The sequence below is a fragment of the Danio rerio genome, chromosome 1 (assembly GCF_052040795.2).
Source record: "Danio rerio strain M-AB ecotype USA chromosome 1, GRCz13ab, whole genome shotgun sequence".
Lineage (NCBI taxonomy): Eukaryota > Metazoa > Chordata > Actinopteri > Cypriniformes > Danionidae > Danio > Danio rerio.
In genome coordinates this window covers 38,832,990-38,856,674 of record NC_141021.1, presented here as the reverse complement: position 1 = coordinate 38,856,674, position 23,685 = coordinate 38,832,990, and the positions used below count along the sequence as shown (strand labels likewise).

At 35.6% G+C, this 23,685-nt stretch overlaps 1 protein-coding gene across 9 annotated transcripts in view; it reads left to right on the top strand.

The window, feature by feature from the left end:
• The first annotated feature begins 7,940 nt into the window (after positions 1-7,940).
• The window catches only part of LOC147846934 (uncharacterized), a 138,010-nt gene continuing 122,265 nt past the window's right edge, over positions 7,941-23,685 (top strand). For 7 of the 9 annotated variants that reach the window (XR_015476718.1, XR_015476721.1, XR_015476720.1 and 4 more), the window contains exons 1-2: positions 7,941-8,139; positions 8,845-9,063. Coding sequence is in view for 5 of the 9 variants with exons in the window: in XM_087237368.1 (XP_087093494.1) it covers positions 8,982-9,063 (82 nt within the window). In the remaining 4 variants the exon portion in view is untranslated. The remainder of the gene's footprint in view (positions 8,140-8,844; positions 9,064-23,685) is intronic. The other 2 variants (XR_015476719.1, XM_087237370.1) reach the window with 1 other exon arrangement.

Below are 23,685 nucleotides of genomic sequence, written 5' to 3'. Positions count from 1 at the left end.
TTTCATTGGCGACTCCTATAGAGGCAATTATGTTAAATTGCACACTATAAGGTATCGCATCAACACATTTAAAAAAAACAATGCTCTTAATTTATAATTGATAAAATGGTTTAATTGATACAACCCTTAGTCTATGGCAATGGCAGTGTTGGCCAGTTATAGAGCTGGAGATTGGGCAGCTGAAATGCAAGTGGTGCTGCCTTGATAAGAGCAGAGTGGTGCTGCTATACCGCCCTAACAAAGTGTTCCTCTAATACATCTGTGTCTCCCACAGACACGGATACTACTACAGACAGTAAAGTGTTGCCCACAATTGAAGCAACTCTTTCCTCAAAGGGTGTCAGTTCAGCATCCCCTGTTCCCCACCCCGCCAGTGCGCTACTGTTCACTTCTTAACCTGCATCTTTACATTGGACCGTTTCTTTTTTAATTCACTCACAGTGTGATGTTCAGACCCCACTGCTTTAACCGCGTCAGCTAAATTCTCCAACTCAAATTTTTTTTTTTATTTTGTTACAAACTTGCAAATAACACTGTTTTTCTCTGGTCTACCTCTTTTAGGAGCACCTCCAAGCCATCTATATTTGTCCTTTTTTTTAGTAGGGTCTGACCAGATGTACTGTATATATGTTCTTTTTCTGATCTTCTGATGTAATTTTGCCAAATAAGCTTACACAATGTATAAATGAATGTAAAAGGAGACCAATGAAAAAGACAATAACAACAAAAAAAAAACAAAAAAACCTCCAGTTCTGGGATTCAAGCAATTCCAAAATGGAAGGTGAGTGCACAAGCAAGGACATTGAAGACAGTAACCTCTAGCGTCTGTCACGTCTGTGCCCCTTCGAGATCAGAAAAATTGAAGTTTATTTGCTAGCTAACCTCCATTACACTCACCCTGTTAAACCTCACTCCTATTCAGATCACAATAGAACTTTGGGTCTACTCAACAGAGTACTATTTAAGCTGTCATGGGAGGAGTACACAATTAAAAGGATGCTAAATACCAATGTCTGTCACTATTGGGCCTCTTGAGTTTAGAGCATTAAGATTTATTAATCACAAAGCTCTAACTAACTGGACTTCAATTAGATTTGTATCTTTCAGAGCCATCACAGCAACAATTCAACTGCAGCTTTTCTTTGGAGATTTATTTATTTATTTATTTATTTTACAAGTGCATGGTTTAAAGCTAACTTAAAGCATGGACGTTTCCACTTTTGCTTTATTAAGGATGGGGAAAATGGTTGGCATGCCCAGGACACTGTCTAAAAGGATTGCCCTTATTGGTTTTATGAGTCATGTGTTTTGGGTGTAGCATGCATTAAACCAATCAAACCTTCCTCACTAAATGCCTTTAAAGGGTCATGAAACCCTCTCCAGCTTTGTTTTGTTGGGAATTTCAAGTGACGAAAGAGGGAAGGGTTTGCATGAAAAGGGGAGTTTCATTGCATGCACTACAGCTGATTTTCACAGCGGCAACACAAACACAGATGCACGGGAGATAGACAGTGATTTGGACAGCAGCATTTACAGCAGATCCGAGAGCTGTGTAGAAGTGGAGGAAGTGGGTGGAAGTTTTCAGTCCATAATGTTGTTGTGATATTACTGTAAACTTAACAACTAAATCCTTTTGACTACACTGTAAAATAAAAAAAAATCCATAATTTTATAATTTATTTACGGCAGCTGGGGTGCCAAAAAAAGTAAAATAATGGTAGTTAAATTACAGAAATTTAGCGTAAAAAATGGACATTAAATTACAAAAATTTACCAGAAATTTTAATTTAAGGAAATTTCTGTAATTTAATATCCGTTATTTTACAGTAAATTTCTGTAATTAACCGGCCGTTATTTTACTTTTTTTTTTTTTCCGGCACCCCAGCTGTCAGAAATAAACCTTAAAAAATGATGGATTTTTTTTTTTACAGTGTAAGGTATGTCTTTAACAACTGAAGGAGTACTGCTGACAATACTAACTAACTTTGCCATTTGAATAAAATTAAACAAAGAACATTGATCACACACTTACCAAATCCATTTCTAGATTCGAAAAGCTCTCAAGTAAAAAATGTTCCATACAAACATATTTTTGTTGCGTGTTAGCAGACCACTGTAATCCACACATGTGAGTCCACATGCACGCTGTGCTCTCATTGTGGGGAAATGGAAACAAAACCCTTATTTGTGGCACATTCATAAACGCAACATTGACAACCCATGTCTTTGAACAATTCTTCTACTACTTGTTTTAATTACGGTTGGCAAGGCAACGTGGCGTCTCTCTGAACACTAACAGGTAAAGAAAGTCTTTGAAGCTATATAATACATATTAATGAAGTTGCATCTCATTCACTATAGAGCTCGCTGATTGGTTCAAACCAAGTCTTTCTCATGAATTAATGAACAGATGTGCTGAAAACTCAATGACGTCCCTTTGTACTGGCGGGTACAGACATCCAATCTGATGTTGAGTCAAAATTTCCAATTTTTAAACCAAAAGAACAAGTTTGCTCTAAACTATTTCCACTTTTCAGTGAAATATATGTGTCCTATTAGTGTTTTTAGCAATGTGAGACAGATATATGACTGTCAACATCTCAAAAAAAGTGTTTTAGTGTTTTGTGACCCTTTAAGAGCTAGTTGTGGTCACATCAAACAGAATAGCTATTTACATGGCGGACTTTGTAAGTGGAAAAACTGAATGCTACACTAGCGATGAAACAGACCTGCTTCTGCAGTAGGTTGATGCGTGAGAGCAGACCATCTATGAAACAATTGGATTCTACTAAACACCCCTGAGGTAAAGAAGGCAGGGGAGAAGGAAGTTTTTTTTTGTTTTTTTTTTTGTAGACAAAAATAATATTTTACAATTTAAAAGAAAATCTTTCATATTTAAAGAAGCTTGTGTGCTGCTGTACATCCCTGTGTTTGTAATGAGCAAGATGCCACTTACATGCTCTTTAAATAACAATAACAACAAAAAGTACTAATGACTTTAGACCGTGGTCTATTTTAATAGCCTCAAAATAGCAATGCACCAACAATGTGCCTTAACACATTGTCCTGCTCCTTTTCTTACGTGCACAAATGGGTGCAGAAGCATTTGATATTTAAAAAATGTGACACATGATGTAAAAATGCTACTTGCGCTGGATTGAAACTAGCAAAAAATATTTGCTTCATGCACGGCACTGCATTGCACCAGGTGAATGATAGGGCCCTGAGACTCTCATCAAGCAAAAGCAAACTTTGCACTGCTAATATAGCTGCCAAGAATCTCCTCGGTTTGCTTTCTAATGATGAAAAACAAACACGTGTGCAGAGCTGACCTGACACTGGATCAGCTCTCTGATGAGATGTGTGGACAAGAGCTCCGGTTATGCTTCTGCATCCCGCAAATCCCATTCAGTCAAACAGGAGCACCAGGGAACAGACACTGACAATGTGTAATATCTCTATAAACGCACGTCCTCTGTGTTGACACGGCTTTTGGCAAACACTGAGATCTGACCTGGAATACCAGATTCCCACACACACACCCAGAGTTGCGCTTGTTTATAACTATTCCCAGAGCATACTGGGTCGCTTTCCTGTTTTCTCTCCTCGGGCAATCAAACAGCAGCTTCGCTCACTAACCCTTGCCTCCACTCTTGGGCTTTCCCATTACAAAAAAGAAAAAAGAAAAAACATCCCTTACAAGGTGCGCACTCTTGCGGCGCAATGCAAATACACCATTGGTCAGCCAGGCTTGGAGTAAAGGGGAAGACTGGAGCTGCCACAATCCTGACCCTAAACAACATCTATTCTTAATGCCTGTACTCAACAAGACTCTGAAACAGATCAATAGCAGTGAGTGGTCAAATACTAGCTTGGCTTAAACAGTGATGGGTTTTTGGAAGGGTTTCACTTAGTGAATGTGAAAAACTAGAGATCCCTGACAGAAAAGACAGACAGGGACCGCTGGCTCAAGTTATGACATTGTGCTTGGAGAAGTGTTCATACAGGCAAGCCTGGACATGTCAATAAGCAGCAGTCAGTGGCATGGAATAAGAGTAGGAATGACATGTGCACCGATCCAAGCGCAGACCTGAAGTCATCGTTCACAGCACACATTAGTGCACAGCATTTGCCCATGCTGCAGATTCTTTTCTCCTTTAGCTTCTTGCCACAACTGCACAGTTCTTCGTAGATCTAATGAATGGTTGCGCTGAATTACATGGGAACTCAAAACATGTTAGACTAAAAGTTTCAAATCAAATAGGTACACTCTCAAAAAAATGGTACAATGTTGTACCAAAGAAGATACAAAGCCTTGTCACTGGGTCAGTACCTTTTTATGGGACAGAGCTGTACCTTAAGACAAAGAAACTAAACTGTACCATTGCAGTTTGTACCTTAAGGACATGATTTGTACCATGGGAAACCAAAATGGACATTTACTTTTTAAAACCCGCAGATACAATATTATACCTTCATCAAGTGTAATCTGATCCATGTAGGTATACCACCACAGTGACAATACTATTTGTACTTTAACATTGTCAAAAATGCTTGCCAAACATTTATTTAAAATGCCTTAAATGTTTAGTTTACAATACCTACTGTATGGTTTTGTTTTACCAGTTGTTTTGTATTATAGAACTTAATAACTGATGTTTATAAGTTTCTTTAAACATATGCTCTTAAATGATGGTTCACGATTTAATATGGAAATTATTCATAAAATCATTTTGAAGTCATATTTATTTTTAAAGGTATCGTAATAAAGAAGATGTTCAACACTTGTATACTTTTCATATGAGAACAATTGTATACCGTCATTTCGGTAGTATCATAAAAAGTACAGAACAGTATCATAAGAGGTCTTTTCTGTCCCATAAGGTGCATTTTTTACAAAGGTACAAAACTGTTCCTCAAGGAACATTATTTGTACCATCGTGTACCTTTTTTTCTGAGAGTGAAGGTGAAAAAGGAAGCAGTGTAACAAGACTATTTCTTTGCTAAATATCTTTAAAAATGTTTTCTTTCTTTTTTCTTGACAATTACAGTTAAAGGGTTAGTTCAACCAAAAAAAATAAATAAATAATAGTAATTAATTATCCTCAAGTCCTTATAAACTCCTGAGACCTTTGTCCATCTTTGGAACCTAAGAGCTCCTCTATCCTCTATAGACAGCAATGTTCCGAACACCAGAATAATACCAAATTTATCCTCATAACAGACCACCATGTCTTCATTGGTACCATCAGCGTATTATCAGGCTACTGTACAAGAATATGTTTGTATGCACATAAAACTGAAGTAAACATTAATTAATTGAACAGTTTCTTCTTCTCAGAGTCAGTTTAGGATGCATATTCTTGAGTACTGTGCTCTTTAACCATTTCTTTCTCAGTTGCAAAGTTGACGCATACATAAATGCACCTGTGCTTGTTTCAAGCAGAGAAAGTCCCATGTGGACAACAGGGGTATACATCAGTTCACAGTATTCTTACGAACACACATCCTATACTGACAAACACACACACTGCAATAAAAAGCACTCGTCTGTTTTGTTTTCTTACATTCAAACCTGATGCTATTTTATGTGTTACATTTGTATTCTCTTTAGAATTTGTTATTGTTTTACTATTTGTTGAATCATGTTAATAGAGACTTGCTAATGAAAATAGTCATAAGGCTACTTTTCCACCATTTGAAATACAATACTTAATGTTAGATTATCTTGATATTTATTGACCTTTTCTTAAATTTACAATAATTTAGTTTATTGCTAATATGTCTAGAACAATATATTGCGCACCAAAAATTATTATTTCAGGTTGTCATTATAGGCCTATTAGCTCAGAAAAAAATCCCCCTTATGATCAGATTTTCACAGAAGAAGCTATTTTGAAGGATGTTGGAAACCTGTAACCACTGACATCCATAGTATCTTATTTTAAGATATGCTTGTAATATCTTCTGTCATGTAAATGTTTACATTCCTAGTTATTAATTTCAATGATAATTGCAAAACAAACTTTGTGTATCAGTTTAAATTTGTGTAGTAAATATGTTACGCACAGCTATATTACCTGATATATGTGAGCTTTATAGATAATGCTTATAGGATTCATCAGAGAAACAAATCGTTGTAAACAACTGACAACATTTGTGATATTCTTTGCAGAGCTCATGATGTTAAGCATGTAACCCTTATATAATGTTTTCCAATACTTCAGTTTTGCATACCATAAATAGATGTTCAACGGTTTTGCAGTCTGTCTTTAAAAAGTGGTAGCCACTAAGTATCAAATAACTCATTGCGCAAGAAAACTTATTTCTCCCATTAGAAATTCTTCATCAGACTGTTGTTCCTCCGTTCTATCGCTCCCCTAAATCAAAGCCCGGCATTCTTCACTACCTCGCAACCTTTTGTGAGATCTATCAATAGGTGTTGTGGTCTTTCCTAGCATCATACAGTATGTATTACAGCAACCGGCACAGCTATGAAAGCCGCCACTTCTGAGAAACCACCTTCCCTGTCAGACCGTCAAGGGTTAAGATGTACTTTGTCTGAAGCAATATTCAGTGGATCTCTGGCCTCGATTTCTCAGCAGGCCTTGCTAATGACTTGTAGCCTACAAATTCCTTGCACTCTCAGGTGGCTTCCTCCGAGCCGGGCTCTGCATCATGATGAAAAGCCAGAGATAAAATAACCTGACAGTTGCAACTCATTGCAAGGAGCAAGCAGTACCCTAGCAGCTGAGACCCCGGAGCCCCAGTTGCTCTCTTTTCTTCCCCCTCTTCTCTTTCACACACAGACACACACTCTCTCTCTTCTCTTTTTCCTTTGTATTTTTTTTTCTCGACACACTGCTCTAACGCTGCTGCAAATGATTTGCAAATGCAGACAGTCCAACAGCTGGTGGCCTAAGATGAAGTGTGTGGAAAACTGTTTGTGTTCGAATATGTGTGTGGTGCCACAGCAAGGGGAAGCAGGATTCAGAGCAACTGTTCCCTAATTAAAGTCCATTCCCACCAATTTTATTTCAGTCCATTAAGCAGACAGAGCCCACCCCTCTCCTACGCTTTCGCACATGACACCTCCCAATCAATATGCTCCTGTTGGTACCTCTTTGTGATCTCTGCAGACCAGATTGCAGCCAGAGGAAGCGCTAATTGAATGTTTGAAGCAATAGATGTGAATAATAGGGTTTAGATCATCGAATCTGTAATCTATTGACATGTGGGTCATTGCTGTATTAGAATGCATTTTCATGTCTCCACCATTATGTCTCAATACTGAAAATATTCAATTATGTATTCATTTATGAATTTTTTTTTTCACAATATCAAAATTGATATAGTGAGTAAATCTCAAATAGTTTACTTATTTGTCTATGTTGATTTTGCTATTTTATAGCATTACACCCTGTAATTTATTTAGAAATATTAGTATTTTTCATCCTCTAATTGCAGCATTTATTTTTTTTTTTGTTTCAAGTTTTGTATTTTTTTACTTGCTAATTGGTTGTTTTTAATAATAATAATTGTTTCATCATATGACATACGTTTTTAATTCTGTCCATAATTATTTAAACTATTTGTATTTAAATCAGAAAAACCCATTAATGATATCATCCTTCCAGAAGTGATGTCAGTTTGTTGTATGAATGATTCAAAGATGATTCCTTGGATTTACTCATTTTTTTAAGTTAAGTGGTTGTAAACAATTGATTTGGACTGAATTTAAACAAATAAATGAAGCAGAACATACTAAGTTTATTTAATGTTTTAATTATGCTCTTTAAATCATTGTTTAAAATATTTTATCTAATTTTAATGGTTAAATCAAATGTTAATAATCAAAATGATTCAATTACATTTTAAAATGTCAAGAAAATACATTTTTTAAATAACTTTTTTTAACCGAACTTTTATTTTGACAGGTTACAGAAGAGAAAGACGTTCTTATGGAGTGATTGAATGTATGGAGATCTGGCGGTAGTTTGAAAGTTTAAAAATGCGCTTCCAATTGCTTACAGAACAGCTTTTGAGTCGAATTAACTGAGTTTATGTGTCATATAAGTTCGTATATTGGCTAATATAGTGAGACAGCAGACGCTGAGAATACAAGGGATTCTTACTTTGGTAACTTGTGTTATGTTTGATAAACACATCTGCCACATTCATTCACAAAGAGATCCAATAGTTTGTTTGTTGTTTAATACTCACAAACGCCTAACAATACATTAACCTATGTAGAGATTTGATTTTCCGCATTACAGAAATCATGTTTGCTCTTGCATTTTGTTTGGCACCTTTACATTCACTGGCAGTTAAAAACAATATTGTTTGTATGTTACCTGATCCGACCTGAATTTGACCAGTGACGTTTTTTGAAAGTATAACATCACTTTATTCACAAAAAAATACATTTTGTGTACAATTTACAAACTATTTTTACTTTTCAAAAATAGGATGTACACTGAATTGAATGATGGTGATGCTTGGGAAATTAAATGATACAAGTTATAATTTTAAGACAGAATTAGTATTTTCCTGAATGATGCATGTATACACCCGTAAACAAATCTAAATCTGAGCTAGGCCTAGAAATCTGAATTATGTGTACAAATAATGAAAGCCCATTAAGCAGTAATGTTACAGCTGTTCTTTATTATTATTTGCCACTTTTTAAAGGCAGTGATATTTTATATATTACACAATATACATTTTATGATGTAAAGATAATGCATCTTGCCATTTAAATTCTGTTTCATATGCCTGAATCATGGTTTCCAGCCTTTTACAATGTCTAGAGGTCTTTTTGAGGCACATCATTTTATGTTTCAGTTCTAGACATCATTACTGAGCAATCTCCTCACACGCCCTCCAAATTACTGTTAGGAGCCTGTTGGTCGGTGGTGGCTCCAAGCCCAGAGAGAGAGAGAGAGAGAGAGTGAGAGAGCTGGCTGGCAGATGGCCCACTCATGAGCCCGTCTGTGGGGGCCGACTCAGTGGAGCTGCCCTGCCCCCTCCAGAAGTACCACTTCAAGGGTCAGTGCTTTGCTGGTGAGTTAACACACCACCTCATCTGACATTTATGTGCCCCGTCCCATTCTCCTTTTCCTTTCCACCTCTTTCCCTCCCAGTTCGTGTTTGATTTCCTCCCTTTTTCTTTTCAATCTTGATTTTTTTTTTCATGGTAGATTACTATATATAAATCAGATCGACCAGTTCCAGTTCACACAAATAAAATAAGATAAACGATTACATTAGATCTTACCATTTTAAAATATAAATTAAAATTAGAATGATTTGACTTGGCCCCATGAAATTAAATAAAGTGTTTTAGACGTTATTATCAGTATTGCTCGTTTTAGGATATATGTTAGCGTCCACCTAAACGGAGACAACATTTTTGTTTAGAAGGTATAAAACTGATATAACATTAAGCTTGTAATTTGTCACTTCTGCCTAGACCAACAGACCTCAAACCTTCAGTTTTTCATCAAGTCGTGACCAATCAAAAGCTCTCTAGTATCTGACATGCCCCACCCGATTTAAGACGCTTCACATTTGATGCGCTTCAGCTCAAACTGTCAATGGTCAATCAATACAGTTGGTTAGGATTAGGGAAGGAGGAGGGTGGGTCAGTTGATCGGTCAGTCAGTCAGTTGACAGCGGCCTCTGGTGGATTTATGTGAGAACATCAGATGTGTATGGCACTCGTTACAGAAATTTGAGATCTGTCATCTGGTGGATTTGCAAAAACAAGAACTGCAAAAAAACGTAGCTCCTAGTACCTATTTGGTGCTCTACAGAAATGTATATAGAGGTACGTTTTTTTTAATGAGCCTGGGCTGTGTTTAATATGCATAATGCAGAGATAATCTTAAAAGAAAATAAAATTTGAATTTTTCCAGACCACTGTGGTTTTCCTTTAAATATTAATAAAATCAGACTCCCCAATTCACTATTTCAAATTTTCTACAACCACATAATCCACACATAACACGAAATCAGCAGATGAATTGATTTTACTGAATAAAGCTCATATAGCATACAGATATTTACTCCAGCTTTAGTTAAGACATTTTGACAAATGACATGAACCTACTATAAATCCTGCTTAATTTATTTTTACTTTTTGAAACGTATAAAACTCAATCGATCAATTAATGACATCCATTTAGACGAAAACTGCCCAAACACAAAATAATTATCTGTACATTTTTTTTTATTTAATGGCAAATAAAATGTGGAGAAATGGTGGTTGATTAAATTTGTTTAAATGCAGAACATCTCATGTTTTTTTTTTTTTCCGTGGGTATTTGCAAAGACTTTAGAATACACAAGACATGCCACTCGTATAGTTTTGAATGTGGTATCTGTAACGGTCAATAGGTTGTTTGCAATCATGTGGTTCTGGTGACGAGCGAAATTTAGATGGAGGGAAGGAAGTAAAATAAAATGAGTAAGAGACATAGAGGAAAGTCTGCTTTTTTTGCCATTTATACCATGTTTTAATGGAGATATAAATAGAAAATGACCATATATGTTGGGCAAGATCCTTATACCATGAAGTGGGCAGAGTTTTCTACTGAACTAAATATATTTGCCTGTTGAGGCGGTAGATACTGTGTAAGCTTTTACGTTACATGAAAAAAATAACATAGTAAATGGTAGTGTTTAGAAGCATACTAGATAATTACTTGAATTAAACTGTCGTAGTAATTTTGTTGTTGCTGTGGTATGACACAACTGTAGTAAGCAAAAAATATTCTATGGGCTTCCTTTTTCTATGCTATAATTATTCGCCATCACATTGCACCACAGTTTACACTAACTTTACAGTATTTATTACAGTTTGTCAGTTTACAATGCTACAGTAATCTGTAACGTTCATTACAAATGGCACATTATTCACTTTACATGTGGTTCAAAAAAATGTTTATTATAAATTACTATAGTTTTATATATCCAGACATCATGAAATAATAGATGAAAACATACAAAAACGTGGACGTTTAGCCTACATTATTGTTTACTTGTTATCGACAAACAATCACCGCTGTTATATAGACGTTATATAGACGTTAACATTACTATTCTGCCGAAACACCAGTAAAGACTTGGATTACTGCAAAAAAAGACAGAGATTTCATTACAGCGATTACATTAGCAGGGTACGTTATTTATATTCTCCTGCATAAGTGTGGTTGTCGGTTTTTATATATATATATATATATATATATATATATATATATATATATATATATATATATATATATATATACACACAAAACTAGGCCTGTATATAATCTTTAGTGGTGCTGTCAAATGAATCATCATGTTCAAAAAAAGTTTGTACACATGAATGTAATGAAAAAAAATGTTAATGACATGCTGCCTTTCGTTTTTCAGCCAGTCCCCTTTATGAGCAAAATCTTTTGGAAGTCTATAATAGCTGTTCGGTATTTCTTATTTTGGTGGATGTAAACAATTATAAACGACATAAACCAGAAATAAATTAAATGAACCGACTACAATTGAACACAAACGTTGTTTGGTTTTGTAATCTATGTGAAACAAACACGAGGTACTGTCCATCTTGACAAAGGCACAGCACATGACAGCAACTGCTCAAACGCCCACAAACTTGTAAACAAATATTTGTTGTTATTACTGGAGGAGATTCACCGTTCAGAACAAGTTGTGAATTACTTCTGAAGAACAGGATAATCTGATGAAGCATTATTCAGAGGATGATAATGTGTAACTTGACCATAAATGAGGTTGGTGTCGGGATCTCGTTCTTTTCGAGTACGCATGCGCATTAGCTTGGACAACATAAAACAATGACGATTTTGTTTAATTCAAATATTTAATGAAACTTATGAAACAGTTGTTGTTTAATTGTATTGGTTATTCCAAATATGTAATTTAATCAGAAGCTTCGCTAACAGTTTTGAAGAATTTAATGTTTCGAAGGCGTTTCGAAGATGGCTGCTGAGTGAAATGACTTGCCTTAAAAAGGGACTTTGGTTTCTTTTACATTACCTTGTGGTGTAGTCTAGTACAATGTGTCTATTAGTACATCTTCCTTCAGTAATGCTTCATTTAACATGTTGTACTATAAAATCATTGTAGTATGCAGCAGTGTCTGGCCAAATTAAAACAAATATCCAATTGTCAATCGCTAATATGGAGCATAAACCAGATTCAGATTTCTGCCTGGCAGATCTACGCATGTCTACTTTTTTCTTCACAATGCTCACAATTTCATCACAATACCAGTATCCACCTCCTACAAGTCCTCCTTAATTGAATTAAACAGCCCTGTCCTTGTATTTCAATGCAAATAGCAAATCGCCTGCGCTAAGTGACCACAGCAGCTGCAAGCCCACTAATTAGAGGAGCCGCTAAGCAAATGTGCTAAGGCAAATATTTAGCTAATTATCCATTTTTAATGCCGTTTTCTAACACCGGGCCCTCTCCGAAGGTCCAGCAGATGCTATTAAATTTCACCCCATAGATACACAGTTATGACATGTAATAACTACATGAATATAAAAGAGATTAATAATTTAGAAGGAGCTAACAAATTAGGGCCATCATTAAAAAGGAGGAAAGAGACAGAAGAAAAAAAAAAACGAATCAGCCTCACACCATTTGCATTAAACACCAAATCCAAGGTAATACCGGCCTCACTCTCTCTCTGTCTCTTCCCCACGATAAAGAATTACTGCATTAATTCTGCAAAGTGAACTTATTGCGCCTATTCGTTTCAGGGTTCCCTGGAGCATTCAAAGACTACACAATGATAACTGCATTTCAGGGGACAATAACTCTCAGATATCCATTCCCTCATCAGACTCATTCTTACACTTTGACCAGAAAGGGGATGATGATGGTGAATATTATTCTAGAGCGGGAGGTCTATTGAGCTTAGAGACAGGCTCCAGCGTTTCCTCCTGGGGGAATAAAGGACACTTATCTTTCATTGTTCTGATGTTTAAACATACTGACCTCTCTCAGCTTGAATCACAGTAGTGGAGACATTCATTCATGTCTGTTTTTGAATGAACATCTTAAAAGGATTAGGTCATCACAAAACAATGAAATCCTGTCTTCTTTTACTTACCTTCATGTCATTCCAGACCAATAAGAAATGTGTTCTTTCAAAAACACCCAAAACTCTAAGCTTCAAACATTGACAAAGAGATTAAATGATACATCTATATGATTTATGTCTTTAAATAAAGGTTTATTGCAATACTGAAATCAAATTATTGTATCAAATATCAAATTATCAAATTTGTGATATTTTTACTCAATACACAGATTATTTTTTGAATGTATGTATTATAACTAAATAAGAAAATGTACTGTTAATCCAAAGGATAAATTTGGTATAAACTTAATGTAGTAGACTTGAATAAACTTGAACTTGGATTTGGATTAGACCTTCGATTGATCAGTTTTATGATGCCTATGGGATTAGTGGATCTTTTCAGCTGTACATGAATGAACTTTAAATGGAGGAACAGAAATCTGAAGAATCCCCATCTGTGTTTTGAAGATGAAGAAGATCTTCTAGTTTTGAAATGACACGATGAGAACATATTTAGAAAATTTAGCTTAGAAATACAATAAGCTGACTCGTGGATAAAACTCAGTATAACAATACATCATTATCTTATTAAGATATGAAATTATACGATTGGTGCTACAGAGTTTTAGCCAAAGACTTTTACACCTCATAACTTTTATTAACAAATAAATATTTATAAACAAAAAAACAAAAACATAAAACAAATAGAAGTTTAGTCAAACCTCGTTGAGTTTTGCACCACAAACAAGCATTCAAGAGCTTGCTTGATGTGCAACAACATTAGAATACTGTAAATATTGTTTGCTGATCGTGTTTATATGCGAATAAAAGCCTAAATTACGTTTGTTTATCATATAATAAGATCATATTTAATATATAAGATTAAACCACCTAATGTTTCCGTTATTTGTTTTTAAGAGTCATTTGTTTCAATGAATAATACAGGCAACAAAATCTCTCTGATTTTAATGTATAAAAAAGCTATTTTCTCTTACAAAGTTGATGGAAACCTTAAAGGTTTAGTGCAACATTTTAGAGCAATTTTCAACCTAAATCAACCTATAAGGCTGCATGATTTCACATGGCTAAATTTTGCTTCTATGCAATATATTTTAATATGAATACGATGTCACAATAGCTTAAATAGCTCTTTTTGGGAAAAAAAAAAATAGTAACCCTTTCCAGTAAGGTTGTATTAGTTAATGTTAGTAAATGAATTTACTAACATAAACAAACAATGAACAATACATTTACTACAGTATTTGTTCATGCTAGTAGTTAGCATCAGTTAATGAATATACTGTTGATTGTTGTTAGTTCATGTTAATTCATGTTGCATTAACTACTGTTAACAAGCATGAGTTTGTTAATGATGCATTAGTTAATGTTGAAGTATGAAAATTTATGCTGTACAAGTGTTGTTCATGATTCGTTCATGTTAGTAAATGTATTACCTAATGAACCTTATTATAAAGTGTGTCCAAAGAATTCATTTATTTAGACTGATACAGATGATTCTGTAGGGGAGGGACTCATGCATTAAACTACAAAGGGTACATTATTATTTTAAGATAATGTAGTAACAGTGTAACTATTCCTTTTACTGCTGAGTAATATCAATTAATTACCTGTGCTAACCATATGGTTGGGGTTACAATGTGAGTTAGATTTAGGGTTAGTTGCATATAACTATGTAAAATCCCTTTTAGCTAAAAACTATAATAGGTACATGAAACAATAATCACCTTAAATTGAAGTTTTACCAAATGTAATAAATTATAAGCAAATATAAATTCAACAGACCAAAAATAAAAGTGAAATCAACAGTGCTTTATGGTTTTCTTCGAAGTCTAACCGTATTTAAGTATAATCATGTGCAAAATAATGTCCACTGCAATTAAATTATTATTTATTACAAACTGTTACAAACAGTACCATTTCTTATGCTTTAAACTCTCTTGAAATGCTTACACAATCAAAGGCCTTAAAAACTCATATGCTCTCACCGGTCACTTTATTAGGTACACCTGTCTAACTGCTCGTTAATGCAAATTTCCAATCAGCCAATCACATGGCAGCAACTCAATGCATTTAGGCTTGTAGACATGGTCAAGAGGATCTGCTGCAGTTCAAACTGAGCATCAGAATGGAGAAGAAAGGTCATTTAAGTGACTTTGAAAGTGGCATGGTTGTTGGTGCGAGACGGGCTGGTCTGTGTATTTTAGAAATTTCAGATCTATTGGGATTTTCACACACAGCCATCTTTAAGGTTTACAGATAATGGTCCGAAAAAGAGAAAATATCCAATGAGCGGCAGTTCTGTGGGCACAAATGCCTTGTTGATTCCAGAGGTCAGAGAACAATGGCCAGACTGGTTCAAGCTGATAGAAAGGCAACCGTAACTCAAATAACCACTCGTTACAACTGAGGTATGCAGAAGAGCATCTCTAAACGCACAACACATCAATTCTTTAGGCAGATGGGCTATAGCAGCAGAAGACCACACCGGGTGTAACTCTTGTCATCTAAGAACAGGAACCTGTGGCTACAATTCACACAGGGTAACCAAAATTGGACAATAGAAGCTTGGAAAAGTAAGTGTTGCCTGGTGTGAAGAGTTTCAATTTCTGCTGTGACATTCGGATGATAGGGTCAGAATTTGGTGTCAACAACATGAAAGCATGGATCCATCCGGCTTTGTATCAATGGTTCAGGCTGCAAAGGATTAAGGCAGTTCTGAAGGCAAAAGGGGGTCCAACCCTATACTATTAAGGTGTACCTAATAAAGTGGCTGGTGAGTGTAGATGTTAATTTTTCACTCTATTATGGTTAAATTCTGTAGTGACTACACAAATATTGTGTGTTATGACCTGTGGCTCCTGGTCAACTATAATCCCATGTATAAACTCCTGAGATATGCAACATGTCCTGGATGTGCTCATTGCGATATTTTTAACCCATTACCCACTGGCTGTTAATTTGTAAAGAGTTGTGCTCTTAAAGAAAAGTATGGTGTGTCTAGGTTTTTTTTTTTTTTTTTTTTCTCTCGTGAGCAGTGTGTTCCTACGATGTCATTTACATAATGGCATATCTTGATGTCAGTAAATGTACGTGTTTGTCTTAATGTTCAGTCAAGAGAGTATAATCTGAGAAAAGCATCTTATACACCTTTAAATGCAGACATGAAGGTGAGTTCAATTCCCCATGTGTAAACATCACCCACGATGATTTGAAAGAACAGAGGTGTCTTGTGAAAAACATTCTGTTAACAGCGCGCAACGCTGGAGGCACTGTCTGAAAATTGTGATATTGTGCGATTTCTTCCCCCACATGGTTTCGAATTTCAATTTGAATTATGATGAAAAGGATCAGTCAAGGTGTGCGTGTACAGTCGTTGTTTAACCCCAGGTTTCCTCGACTAACACTCTCTTTTGAGAGCTGCCAGGTGACTTGACATAGTGCTTTATACTACACGAAAGCCTTTTGGGAGAAATCCTGTGCCAGCATAAAAAAAAGCGTTTTCCCCAAGGATATGCATGCAAGTGGGTAGAAAACATCAAGAGGCCAACTTTGAGCATTCAGATCCCAGGCCTTTGTGGATCTGATGTCAAATGGCATTGTGGATTTGATGTCAGAAGGCTAGGCTGGTGTAGGTGAACTTTACTGTACAATGGAACCTTTAGAATTGTGTGATGGAGTTAACTTTAAAGACAAATATTAATTTAAATAAAAAAAAAAACATCTGACAGCAGTCTCAGAAAGGCAGATATTTTTAAAAGAATATTATATATTGTGTAGATTTCCCAGCTCTGGGTTGTGGCGGGACGGGCACCCACTGCGTAAAACAAATGCCAGAACAGTTGGCAGTTCATTCTGCTGTGGCGACCTCTGAAATACGGACTAAGCTGAAGGAAAATGAATGAAAGAATATTGTGTAGAACTTTTTCATCATGAAAAAGAAAAATATGATTTTTCGTATGAATTTAACAGAAGATTTTTCAGAAATATAATGAAAGCATTTATGTTCACCCCAGCACTAATGAAGTGAAAGTACTTTTTTTTTCCAAGTTTATTTATTTATTTTTTTCAAAAAACATTTTCTCCTTGTACATTAGAAAATCTTCTGTTTAATTTGACATTTTTTGTCTTATCATGAAATATAAAAAATAAAACTTACTTAGGCATATTTAGAAGTGTCTTTGACAATCACCAGCAATCTGATCCTTGTAGATTGCTGGTAAACACACAGATCGCCTTAGAACTACAAATCCGCTATTATATAGACTACAGATCCAGTCGTGCACTGCTCACTCACACCTGTTCCGGTTTTCCTGCTGATTGCTAGCACACACAGCTGAAGTTGTTCAGAACTGATTACATGGACTACATGGACAGTGCAGACACATAGTTGCTGAGTCTTGTTTATCTGTCATTTTGAAAGTTATGAAGCGTTTGCCTTGCTTTGCCGTTATAGACCCTTGCTTTGTTTTGTTTGTTTATCTACATTGTATGCTGCTTGCCTTTTGACCTTTTGCCTGTTTATCGATCACAACTCTGGATTACCAGTAAACATCTGTTTGTTCCTGGATCGACCATTGCTTGCCTGATCATTCTCATAATAAATGGGACCTATCATACACTGAGCACAATAAGGTTTAAGACATGTTTGGCAAAATTTGTTGCTATGTGCACCACTTTGTTTTAATAGCAAATCCATTTGCGCCACTTTGTGGACTCATGGGTGTGCTGGTCTGAAAAGGTGGTGTGTTAAGGCACATTGTTGGCGCGCTGCTGTTTTGAGGAACTGAAATAGGCCGCATTATTGACCAACTAAAACCTAGTCTAAAGTCCAGTGCAGAGTGCGTTAGTCATGCGGCTAAGCAGGTCCAAACACATTGCTTATTATAAACAGGATGTACAATAATACAGAAATATCTTTACATATGAAAAAAAAAATTAAAGGATTAAAATTTTACAAAAAAAGGTTTATTTTCTACATAAATATCAAAACCACTGCCTCCATGTCTCATCTCAGAGGGCCTTTTTTCAGTTTATTCATGAAAATTTGCATTTGTCTTTTATTATTATTAGCAGTATTATTTATTATATGCTTATTTAAATTTGTTTTAATTTAAACAAGTTTAGATTTGTCCAACTGTCGGGATTTTGGAGACGTCTACATCACCATATGGGGCATAAGATTAGGACGTGTGTTTGGATATAACTCAGTTTTTTGACCACACTTATTAATATTATTGTTCATTTATTTGTTTGCTGGAAACTAGAACTGAATTTAGAAATAATTTTTAAGCAAATCTTAACAAAAGCTTAACAAATAAAATAAAATATCTAGGCTAATGGATGTCTTCAGTGGAATGTGCAAAACATTGTTTCCTTATCCACAAAAGTAAAGGAGTAAAGAGTAAAAGTAAAGAGAAACTGAAGAGGCTGAATGGAGGAGGCTCATTCTTTATTCTCGTGCTGCAGATGGTCTGTTTAACTGTTTTCTCGCTAATGAAGAATTCAGTTTTTTTACTAACAAAGACTGCCATGTAAACAGCAAATGCACCATGGCGCGACACAACTGTTTCTTAAAGGCAATGAGATTCTCATTGGTTTAATGCAGGTTATGCTCAAAACACACTCATAACTCAATAAAAGAATAAGCACAATCCTGTTAGACCATGTGCAAAATTTTTCTGTCCTTATTTCAGACTCATCTCCCGTTTTGTTCTATCTCCCGGAAAACTCTCACAATTTCACCCCTCAGCCTCACCTCTGCGCTCTTCAATTCACAAAGCCCCCCACCCCCTGCTCTTCAGTTCGCGAACCAACCCGAAATGTTTTTGGGGTCTTCCTTTAAACCTAAAAATAATAATTATAACCAAAGCTATAGTCTATAACTTAAAATGCTAAATTCAAATACGATTTAAAGAAGAGACTTATTTTATGCAAGAGCTGAAAGAATAAAAGCTGTACAGTTCTCATTTTCATATAGTCATTTGTAGATGTGTTGTACTGACAACAAAACTAACAATAATTTTACACAAAGGAATAGTAATTTTGTGGTTACAAATATTACAACATTATTTTTAAATGTTGAAACTGTTGTCACTGTTCATACATTTGGCTTACGGTTTCCCTTTTTTTTAAATTAGGTAATAAGTGAACCTAACGTGATATTTATGTATGTCTGAAAACTTGTACCTTCACTGCAAGGAATCCAGTTCTGGCCCTTCAGGCGATTTCCTAATGTCATCCCACAATTGTCCCAGTCGAAAGAAGTGAATCATGTGGATTGAATCTTGAACATTAAGGAAAGGATGTTTAAATAGGCTTTTTTTTTTTTTTTCTTTCCACAAGCTCAGCTTATCAAGACAACCGAAGGACCCACAGGAGAAGCCTTGAGACATCTCTCTCATTTCAACATGCACATCACAAGTGCTTCTTCATCTGTATGTCTTGTAGCATACAGTAGCTCTCTCAGAAGACACCAGATTAAAATCATAATCAGGTGCTTTGGTTTTTCTTTCATTGTAACATTATTAAGATTTGAATAACTTTTAAATGCTACTCAGTGAGTACCAATGGGAAACAGCAGCTTAGCAATTAAGTGACACCCAAGCCTTTTTTGAGAGTCAAACACCTTGACACTGCATTGACATAAACATTGATCCATCCATCCATCCATCCATCCATCCATCCATCCATCCATCCATCCATCCATCCATCCATCCATCCATCCATCCGTCCATCCATATTTGTAACAATATATTTAATTAATAATTTTATTTTTTTAATAAAATATGTATTAAAATTAACTTATAAGGCGAGTGCTAATAAAACCCCAAAAATAAAAAAATTTACACACACACACACACACAATGCACAAGGTCGTCTCGGCAAGAGTAAAAAATTTCATTGCTGTGGGGCACGAGAGACAGAACTTTTTGTTTTAGTAGACTGCCCATCAAATAAGCATAATTACCATCAGAATTCACATGGCGTTCATAGACTCCTAAAGGCAATCGGCTACACTCGAATTAGCAACTACGATAAATCACCATTAATTAGCTAATAAAAGCCAGCAGGTGGTTGGGAGCCCACAGCCATTCCCTGGTTGTTTGAATTATGTATATTACATTGTTGCGGCAGTGAAGTAAATGAGAGAGTGAGAATAACAGACAGGAATCTTTGAGACCCTTGCGAAAGAAAGGGGGGATATTACCTGATTCAAATATGCCGCAATTCCCAGAATTCCACCCAGAGGACTACAAGTCCCTTTGACCCCTGCTCAAATAATGGAGCCAGATGGGGTTTCAGGCACTAAGCGTATTTGAGCTGTCATTATAGGCACAGACTCTCGAGCCAAAAATCATTGCAAACCCTAGGCATACTAAACTAGTTCGCTGCTTTCATAATCCTTCACCTGTGAAGTGGGATCCATTTAATGGTCTAATAGTAATTAGTAGTGATTCAATGTGGAACCTATTGGTGGGCATACTTGGCTAATTTGATTGTAGACCTAATAAGGCTGATGGATTCCGTAGTTTTCTTAATCCTTGATTTATCAAATGATGAACTGAGATACTAGATGTCATTGCCTGTGTTACTGTGTGTAATTCACCTTGCTCATATTTGAATTAATCGCAGAGCTGCTGAATGAATCAATGAATCAGTTGAGTAATTTATTAAATGATTCACCATTTCATTACTAAATGATACACTGGCAAAAACAGTATGTGACAAAGATATTGGATTCATTCTACTTATAAAAAATAGCTATAAAAGAAAATTATCCACATTATTTAGCTCCTAGCGCAGGCTCATTCTGAAAACACACTGCTATATACTGTAATATATTATATGTATGTGTATTTTTTTTTTTTTTTTTTGCAGTTCTTGGTTGTTGTGTATGCTATTTGAAATCTCTTGCAAATGCCATTCGCACCTGCTCTTCTTGGATAAACGACTGACTGTTTGACTGACTGAATGACTGACTGATCGACTGACCCACCCTCCTCCTTCCCTAAACCCAACCAATAGTGTTTTCAAAAGCACTTGTTGACCCGCCCACCTTCTTCCCTTAACCCAACACACAGTTTTCAATAACAATCCAGAAAAAGAAAAGCCCTCACCTGATTTAGACCACGTTTTCAGATTTTACCAAATCGGAACCCTGTTATTTACTTGTTTATTTTATTTTTTGGATTCTGTTTTTGTCTTACCCACTTTCTGGAACTGATTTGTCTCAAGTCAAATAGAGTAGTTCTGGTGTCCCTCAGGGTTGTGTGAGTTCATCACTTTTATTTACTCTATATACTAATGCTCAAGTGCTCAAGCCGGCACTCACAGAATCCTATTTTTAAATATTCAGACGATATGGTAATTTTAAGTTTGCTGAACAAACAAGATCCTGTTTCTGTCTATTTTTATGAAATTGATTCATTTGTTGAGTGGTGTAATAAACTTTTTAAAAGTTAATACAAAAAAAAAAAAAAAAGGAAATAATATTTGATCCCAAGTGTGTTGTCGAGCATGGGACACTCACGTAAACTGGATCTGTGAAAAGCTTCACCAAAGACTGTATTTTCTATGAAGGTTATGGTTTTATGGTGTTGATAAGAAAATCATGTACTTATTTTATCAAGCTGTATTTGAATGTGTTATCAAGTATGGTCTATATACATGGTATGGCAATCTTTCTGTAAATCTGAAATCTAAATTTTTTTTATAATCAGAACTGCTACAAAACTAATAGGATCTGAAACTTTTACTAGTATACAAACACTCTACGAGCAATGCACTTTGAATGTTACTTAAAATTCTTTTAGCTTCATCTTATGTACTCTTCCCATTTTACGATGTTTTATCTTCTGGAATAAGATACATAACCTTCCGCTGTAAACGTGACATGCTTAAGAACCAGCCTGATCTCACGAGAAAACGTAAGTATTTTACGTTTTGCCAGTTTAGTGGCTAATTCGTAAGAATTCGTACGAGTTCAGTCGTACGAAATGGTACGATTTTAAAAAGGAGGCGTGGCACCTGACCCCACCCTTAACCCCAACCGTCATTTGGGGATAAGCAAATCGTACTAAATTGTACGAATTAGATCGTACGAATTCATACGAATTAGCCACTAAATGAAAAAGTTACAAATTGCCGTGAGATTGTGTTGTTAAGAACTCTTTTATTCCAGTGTCAATTAGACTATTGAACACTGAACGATAGTGTATGTAATTCCTTTGCATGTTGGCTCATTTTTGAATTGTTATTATGTCAGAACCTGCTGAAGTGCTGTGTGAGTCTACAGAAAATTTCCCCTTGAGGGACAATAAAGTATACAAACAAAACATACAAACAAACAAACAAACAAACATCTTCACCACACTCGAGTCCTTTGGCGAGCTAACTGGACAAACTAGTAACAGCTGGAAAGCCGGCCATAAGCGGTCAGCTGGTAAGCACAAAAAGAAACGGCATCATTACGCCCCATAGCGTTCCTTTTAAAGACAAAATGCAGCCATACGTACTTCTGGCTACATAACTCGCGATCTCCAGAAATGTATAGGGCTACGTTTTCAGAATGAGCTTATGTTGTGTGCATATGGATGCTTCCCATGAGGCTATGGAAAATCATTCACACCACTTTAATTTGTTTTTATCCCACTTTGAGCTTTTTTTTTTGTCAGACCATCTTTTACTGGACTTGTACCTGAGTGTTCTGCAGCACAAGTACAATCCCATGCCATTAGGACTGTATGATTAATCAAAATTTAATTAAAATCACATTTTTTGCAAAAGCTGCAATTTATTAGTGTTCGCCTTCGAAGGATCATCAAAAACTTTAAATAGGCTATGAAGAAGAGAAACAGGAAATTAAACAGAAGAGGATTTAACTGCTTTTATTGGTTTTATTTTATTAGCTAATAAACACACAACAACGCTATATGGAGTTTGATGTATTTTTACATGCTTTCAGATGTTATAGCAACAAAGTGCAGTAGTTCATTCAGAAGCGAAGCTATTGATTTCAGAATTGTGTCAATTAAATCCTCTGATTTTTTTGCGTAGCATTTCATAAACATGGCTGTGGCATTTGGTGTGGTAAATGCTGCTCCATCTAAAAGCAGGTGTGGGAGATTTACAGCTGATTACACAACCAGCTTTGCTGACAAAATGCGCATGAAAATCACCTTAGATTTATTGTGCAGCCCTTCATGTGTAGTCCAGTAATGTGACCAACCGAGCAAATTATGGCCCAATCCCAATTCTACCCATTAGCCCTTCCCCTTATTGGGTGTTCCAGTTTTCTTTAGCTTGAAGGTGCAAGGCTAAGGGAAAAGGGTAGATACCTCTTAACTGAGATTTTTCAGAACCACACTCGAAACCAAAGGCAGCAAAGCTGCACCTGGAAGTTAGGAAACCCACAAATTATTATTATTTTTTTTTTGTCATTTTTATGAATTTTTATAACAAAAAAGCAAATGTTTTAATACATTCATAACCGTGTTCGTGTTCTACCGTCATGCTTTAAAAAATATATGAATATATATTTAGTATATATTCCATTA